General features: G+C 40.6%; 1 protein-coding gene across 1 annotated transcript; it reads left to right on the plus strand.

The window, feature by feature from the left end:
- Positions 1-910: 910 nt before the first annotated feature.
- On the plus strand, positions 911-4,670 carry LOC131531564 (zinc finger protein 862-like). The gene is made up of 4 exons (XM_058762400.1): positions 911-916; positions 1,449-1,596; positions 4,007-4,190; positions 4,298-4,670. Exons 1-4 carry the CDS (start codon positions 911-913, stop codon positions 4,668-4,670), a joined length of 711 nt encoding a protein of 236 aa, XP_058618383.1.
- Positions 4,671-7,998: the final 3,328 nt, after the last annotated feature.

Consider the following 7,998-nt stretch of genomic DNA (forward strand, 5'->3'; position numbering starts at 1 on the left):
CACGGTCTCCATGCTATGTACACATATCTATCCTTACAAGTACAATTTTGGCTGTATTATTTGTGTCCCCTTCAAAAATTGCTCTTGAGAAATTTTACGTTTATTGTCCCCCCGTACTGTCAGATGAAATTTACGCCCCTGTGACTGAGTAAGTCTACACACTTAATGACTGGCACATCACGACTGGACAAATTCTGCCGAATCAAAAACAAACAAACAAAACAAAACCACTCACAAAAACCGCAGCGCGTTCCTGCCCCCCCAAATACACTCTCAGAAAAAAAGGTACACGATGGTACAAATAATGTTCCTCAAAGAACAGTTTTGTACCTTTTCAATAAAATTAATTAGAAACCTTTAATGCAACCTGATCTCACAGAATTCCGTGTAATGTTCACGGACTTAATTAACCTCCGAATCTGTGGCATCACGGAATCGCCGAGAATTCCGTGATGGGCTCACAGAAGGCATCAGCCGTGGTCCATGCACGGATTCACTGGTTCAACACCAGCGCTGCATCGGACCACGTAAAAAGAGTGACTCCGATGCAGTTATACTTTCACTGGAGTACCTGACCCCACCCCTACCCTAAACCTACCCAGTTCTGAACAATAATGATGACGATAAATGTCCCAGTATGGCGTCGGCATATTGATGCTAAGGGTTTCCGTGCGTGGAGCACGGCTGATGCCTGTCACTGACTTACATTGGTATCACTTCTGTGAGCCCATGACGGAATTTTTTCTGTGAGCCCATCACGGAATTTTCGGCGATTCCGTGATACCACCACAGATTCGGAGGTTAATTAAATCCGTGAACATTACACGGAATTCTGTGAGATCATGTTGCTTTAATGGTACAGTAAAGACCTCTGATGATACTGTTTGGTACCTTTCAAGGTACAACTGAAATGAAGGTACATAAATGTTCTCACGTCAAAGGTACAAGTGATAGGCGAAAATTACTGTTTCATGCATGATTGGTTGCTGTTTTAACTATTAGGCATAGCAACAAGACTTTGATTGGTTGAAATCGCTGCGGCCGTTTTCAAACAGAACAGAGAGCGGGAAGCAGACTACTTTTGCCCTTTTATCAACAGAAAAGCTCTTAGGCTGGATTTTAAGTGTTAATCTTGAAGATGACGAGATTTAAATGTGAGTTTTGACAATTTACGTTAATATTAAGTTCGAAAGTCGAAAAAGTAAGTGTTTCAGTTACTCAACGTAAAATGAATGGCTTAAATTAGTCCATGGAGCTTATGCGCTTACATTTTGTTTTGTTTTTTAAACAATGAATGGATTTAGTATTAAATGATCGCGACTACAAAATGGCGTTTGCTCAACACTGCCCATTGTAACTATTAAATATTAACGGTTAACTATTAGGCATCGCAACACAAGACTTGACGGGCCGAAGTCGCAGCAGCCGTTAATGGAGTTTTCAAACAGCGGAGAGCGGGAAGCAGAGCGCCCGGCGTCTACAGCACCAGCACAACCAGGACTTCGGCAGTTCAGCTTTTTTATCATCAGAGGAACTTCATAAGCTTAAGAGAGGCTCTACTCGAATTATCAGACGAAGAGAGGAGGAAATTCAAAGGTGAGTTTTATACTTGCATTTAACCGAATCAAAAATGCTTAAGACGTTACAGCCATGCATACCATGAGAGGGCGCTAATTAATGCTGTTTTTATTTTTATTTTTTACATAATTTTTAAATTGATTATTAATCTATCTGTGCACTCATGACATATTGAGAAAGCAAGAGAGAATGTGAATAAATAAAGGTGTGCGTTTGTGTGTTTTAAAGTGTGTATGTACTTGCGTGATGGGGGATGGGTAAAAAGAAATCTATTGGCTTTAGTTTTGTTGGCGCTTTTTCCACACACGAAAAATTACAATTCAGATAGTAATTGTTTAAATCAAGGTTCAAAATGAGTAAACGCTCTCTAAAACAGCAAAACTTAATTGAGACATTTGCCAAAACGCCTAAAACTAATGAGGCAAATATTGCTCCTCCACCTGGGGTGGAGACCGCAGTCTCATCGGCACCTGAGTCAGGGGAACTCCAGGCCCAGCCCCAGTCTCTTTCATCGGATGATTCAGATCCAGCTGCCAGCTGCTCAGCCTCCTTGCATACCCTCCAACAGCAACCTTCTGTTAGTTCTGCCAGCCCACAGGTACCTGCTGCTTGCTGCCCGGTTACAACAATAACTGATGTAGCAGATATTGGCCACTGATTCCGTTAAACGCGCTGCACTGCAGAGTAGATTCAGACCACCCAGAGACTGGGTCGCTCCGTCAAGATCCATTTTTGGGAAACAAAGAAAAATCCCTGATGAATTTTTCAACGAGACTTTATATCCAACATTGAGATACAGCATATCACAGGATGGCCTGTTCTGTGTAGCCTACGTACTTTTCTCCTCTGGCGAGTCTCTCAGGACAAAGCCACTTAGTGACTGGAGTAACGTGAAAAAAAATGTCACAAAGCATCTATCCACTCAAGCACATCAGAGTGCTCAGTTATGTGCAGCAGATTTTCTAAGTGTGTGTACAGGAAAGAGACAGTCAATTTGTACAGCATTAGATCGTTCCCAACAAGACACAACAGAACGCAACAAGTATGGTGTCAAAGCAATAATTGACTTAATTACTGTTTGGGGACAGCAAAATGTACCTCTTAGAGGTCATACAGTCGAACACAGCAATTTCCATGCATTTGTATCTGGCTGCCACCTATGTGCATTGCAGAAACCATGCACTTAATTTGGCAATAGTGCACTCAACACGCATCATTTGGTTCGAAATGCCTTGAATGCTGTACTAGACATCGTGTCTTTCATAACCACTTCACCAAAACGGCTGAAAACCTTTTGCTATTGGTGCTAGTTCTGTGCGTACCTTGACATAAAATCCTGCAGGTGCCCCTGGTTACAGCCACCCATTCACAACAGGGACAGGAAGCGTAAATAGCTTCAATAGCCAGCTGTATTTTTCCTTCTGCAAAGAAATTTTAAAGCAACAGTGCTTTTATATAGTATGTTTGAAGTACATAAAATAATACTGTTGAATTATTGTAAATGAATGCTTAGCTGAAGTGCCATGGTAGTATATCGCACCTGTTGAACAATGTGATTGAACGCCACCAACCCGTACACAGATGAATAGTTGTTGTCCGTGCTATTTTTATATTATTGGTTTGTATATTTGTGCAGGGCTCTAGAGTGCGACCTAATTTCACAATGGTGCGACTAAAAAAAATCTGAGGTGCGACCAGCCGTTCGAGTAAAAAAAAAAAAAAAGTGTATACACTTCGAAGAGAGAGGCTTGACCAGTTTCCCTGGCTAAGATACAGTAAAGCCGATAATATAATGCACTGCATTTGCTGTAAAGAGTGTGGGAAGACCATGGCCGGCAATAGTGCATTTGTGACTGGTTCTAATACATTTTGAATTGAAACGCTGAAAAAGCACAATGCATCTATAAAACACATTACATGCCGCGATAAATGCACTGCCCAAGTGTCGCCTCTCCCTGCTGCCTTTCAGCGGCAGGCAGCAGCAAACATGTCATCAGACGAGGCCGAGATGATAATCAAGTTTAACGTTGCCTACAATATTGCAAAAGAAGAACTTCCCTTCACTAAGTTCTTATTTCTTCATAAATAATTCTTATGAAGAAAAATGGCTTGAACGTAAACCCGACGTACAGCAATGATGTCGCGTGCGCCCAATTTATCGGAGTTATTGCAGATACATTGAAAAAAAAGACGTCTGTGCAAATTGCGAACAGTGCATACATGGCATTCCTGATCGATGGGGACACAGATATTGCAACAAAGGAATGCGTCATTGTGTACGGTCGTATCTCGCGGAGAGGAAGACCGGTAAATATACTGATTGGACACATCATTGAAAATGAAAAAAATAAAATAAAATAGACTGCATTATAAACTCTTAATCTGGGAAGTAATGGTATTATCGTGTTTTTTTTGTTTTTTTAATTAGGAATTTATGCTGCCTCAAAGAAAGCATTTGTTGCTCTTGGGGACCAGTGCAGTAACTGGCAGGAGAAAATCATTGCTCTGGGTGCTGATGGGGCTGCTAATTTGGGCAGCAAAGGGGGTGTCATAACCCTTCTGCAGCAAGAGGCAGGTGACCACATTGTGCCTTTCCACTGTATGCCTCACAGGTAAGACTAGAAGATAAGGTATGACTGACACCCTAAAGTCACTGTGGGTTATCTTTTTCTTTTATAGAGCAGATGTATCTACAATTAAAATTTGACTAACTTTTCAGATTGGAATTGGCAATGTTGTCAGTGCAGAGGGACAATCCAATGATGGGACAATTGTACGACCTTCTACATTTAATTTGGAAGACGTACCATTTCAGCCCAAAATCAATGAGAGAGCTGAGGGTCATTTGGGCTGACTTGGGGGTAAATGTGCTGATGCCCAGTGGGGTGAAGGGGACAAGGTGGCTCCCACATGTGTCAAGGGCCCTGGAGACCTTTCTTAAACCAGGACAGTTCACGGCTGTGTACTACCATATGGACCATTTGGTAGGCTCCTCTGCCAATGCAGACATTGCAGGCCGAGCTACAAAGGCCAGTGCATTCTTTCAGAATATTCCTTTCATTAGAGACACTTACGCCATTGTTATTGATTGAATTTATTTTAGTAATTTAGTTCATCAGTGTTCTATGTGACTCATTTTTACTGTTGTATGATACAGGTTAAGAAATCAATGGAAGATGCCACTTTTGTGGCCTTTTGCTGTTTGATTGCAGACGTGTTCAGTGGCATTAGTAAGCTTAGCCTCCTACTTCAGAGGAATGAGATAATCATGGGTAAGGGAGATGAAGTGGGATGTGTAAATTTGAATTGTGTTTGTGGTCATCTTCAGCTGTGTTAATAATACTGCACTAAACAGGCAGTTTGCGGCCTTGAAAAGAGGCAATGGTTGCGAGACCCAAGCCTAGTGGAAGACTGTCAGAGTTCCTTGCTGACATAAGGCTGCAGAGAAGGCAGCAGCAGGAAGAGGGCGAAATGGCCATCTACAAATTCCAGGTATATGTTTGGTTCTGTCTCCCATTTAAACAGAGCACAGTCTATTTTTACAAATATTTCTAATATCTAACTCACAATCTCTATTTATGGTTTATGCAACACACAGACAATAACACTCAAAGGAGAGGCATCAAAGCTGGCAGGAGATGGTGTTGCTGCCACTAAATTTAAAGTAATGGATGCAACAATCAAATCCACTGTAAAACATCTGAAAGCAAGATTCAGTAGCCTCCTAGGCAAGTGTAGTCACCTGTCTTATAAACACATGTAGATGAGAAATATTGTTACTCATTTACTAAAATGAGTAGGAGAGTGCTTCTGAGTCTGACACAACCAAGGCTGTCAAATGCTTCAACATTTTCAATCATGATAGCTGGCCAGAGAACCAAGAGGACTTAGTGGACCATGGTGCTGATGACCTTGCATTTCTCTTGGATCACTTCTCCACAGTCCTGAGAAGGTAGCTGGTGGATTACTACAATATTATGTGTGCTGGTGGTAGATATTTTGTTCATGTGAACACTGATTAGCTGTGTAATCCACATCATTTTCAGAAATGGTGTAAACACTGAGCTTGCAAAAAAAGAGTTTGTAGGCTTGAAGCTGTTAATTGCCAGGATGTTCAAAGACAGGCCTTTGGGAGCTCATGTTGACCAGAGAGCCCTACTGCTCAGAGTACGAGGTCAGTTTTTGTTAATGTTCTTTCTTAAGATTGTGTCAGTTTTGCTATCTAACACACATTGCTTAAATAAATCTCTTGAATGTATTTTTTTCCAAGAACATCCTGCACCTTGTACACATTATGCTGGTCCTCCCTGTCTCAGCTGCAGTTTATGGGAGAGGGTTCTCTGCACAGAAGAGGATCAAATCAGACACTAGAGCATCTCTTCATTCAGACACAGTGGAATATCTGATAAGAATCAGTGTAGAGGGGCCAAGTCTGGAAGATTTTGATGCTAGAGAGAGTGTGGCCAGCTGGTTTAGCAAAGGCCAAAGATCAAGAAGGCCAAACTACAGGAGTTGGCCATCCGAGGGGCATGTGACTGCAATGGAGGATAGTCCATAAGACATTGAGCCATGAGATGTTCAGTTTGGTGTTCAGTTTGAAGCCCTTAAAACACTTAATTTAGATTTTCTTTTTATTTAATTTATCTTGAGATGTTTTAAGTTTAAATTTCAGCTCAGTGAAGCACTTTAAGCACCAACACTTTTTCAGTAAGTTACCTTTCTTGTAGAATTGTGCTTCAAATAAAGAACTTTATGTTGACCAGATTGTTACTTAATCGTTTACAAGTCAATATTGCCTATATGGACAGCGATTTAAAAAAAAAAAGTGAACTTGTAAAATTGCGGTGTTAAATGCGATGCGGTCGAAAATTTGGGTGCACCTAACTTTTGCGTATACTTAGGTGCACCAGTGCAACCAGTGCAAAAAGTTAGTCTAGAGCCCTGTTTACTTCTCAGTAAAGTAGTGGTTGTTCAAAAGAAGTTTCTCAAATCGCTTGCTGGAAAGTCTGTTTCCCTTTGGGGTCAGCACAAGACTCCCTAAAAAACCCGACCTCTGAAAAATACTGAAAATATTGCTATAAATTGTAGCAACACCTCCCCCTTTACCTTTTGGATGCGGTTCATGTTTGTAACAGACACGTGAAGGCAGCATAAAGCACTGACCTGCTGTCCAGTAGAGTTCAGCTCCAACCCTAATCAAACACACATGAACCAGCAATTACAGACAGGGGTGCATTTCATTGTTAGCCAACTGTGGAACAAGTTGCATAGTTCACAGAGTCTGTGTTTCCCAGAACTATAGTTCCAATGAACACAAAGCTTCGCAAAGTTGTGTGGTTGAAATAACAGCTCTCAACCTGTGGTTAGAAGCATCTTGTTTTCTTTTTAGGTTTTTTTTGTTTTTTGTTTTTTTCTTTTGACATGTGAACTTTATAAATCCTTACCTTGAGCAGAATAAGCAAGCTGACATTCAGTAGCTACAATAGCTTTTATAGCTTTCATTTCTAATATATACAAGTTTATGGTTTTATTTATTTATTTATTTATTTTAGTTTGTGAAGAAATTTAAGCGCCCAGTCAGATATATTTAGGTTTTCTGAGAAGCTTTGCCTCTGGATTTGAAACAAGCATTTGGCTTCTATTTTGGGCTCTTTCCTGAAATATATGCTACATATCTCAGCACTTCTTTCTTTCTGTAGGCTACTTCTTTCATATATTAAGATTGTTGTTTTGTTGAAGTTGCTTTTTATTTCACTAATGATGTGTGCGTGTTCTGAGCTGAAGTGTGATTCTTTTAGCTCAACTAAACTGTTGAGCTCATCTTAGTGCAACAATTGTGAAGGTCTATGTGTGGTTTCACACTGGACAAACTGTGAGTTCCTGGCTAAAACCAACCTTTACACGTCTTGTTTATAGTTGTATAGTTGTAAACTTGTATATATTAGAAATCAAAGCTATAAAAGCTATTGTAGCTACTGAATGTCAGCTTGCTTATTCTGCTCAAGGTAAGGATTTATAAAGTTCACATGTCAAAAGAACCCCCCCCCCCCCCCAAAAAATTAAAAAGAAAACAAGATGCTTCTAACCACAGGTTGAGAGCTGTTATTCCAACCACACAACTTTGCGAAGCTTTGTGTCAATGTTCATTGGAACTATAGTTCTGGGAAACACAGACACTGTGAACTATGCAACTTGTTCGACAGTTGGCTAACAATGAAATGCTCCCCTGTCTGTAATTGCTGGTTCATGTGTGTTTGATTAGGGTTGGAGCTGAACTCTACTGGACAGCAGGTCAGTGCTTTATGCTGCCTTCACGTGTCTGTTACAAACATGAACCGCATCCAAAAGGTAAAGGGGGAGGTGTTGCTACAATTAATAACAATATTTTCAGTATTTCTCAGAGGTCGGGTTTCAAGTATA

This window comes from Onychostoma macrolepis, chromosome 23, assembly GCF_012432095.1.
Source record: "Onychostoma macrolepis isolate SWU-2019 chromosome 23, ASM1243209v1, whole genome shotgun sequence".
Lineage (NCBI taxonomy): Eukaryota > Metazoa > Chordata > Actinopteri > Cypriniformes > Cyprinidae > Onychostoma > Onychostoma macrolepis.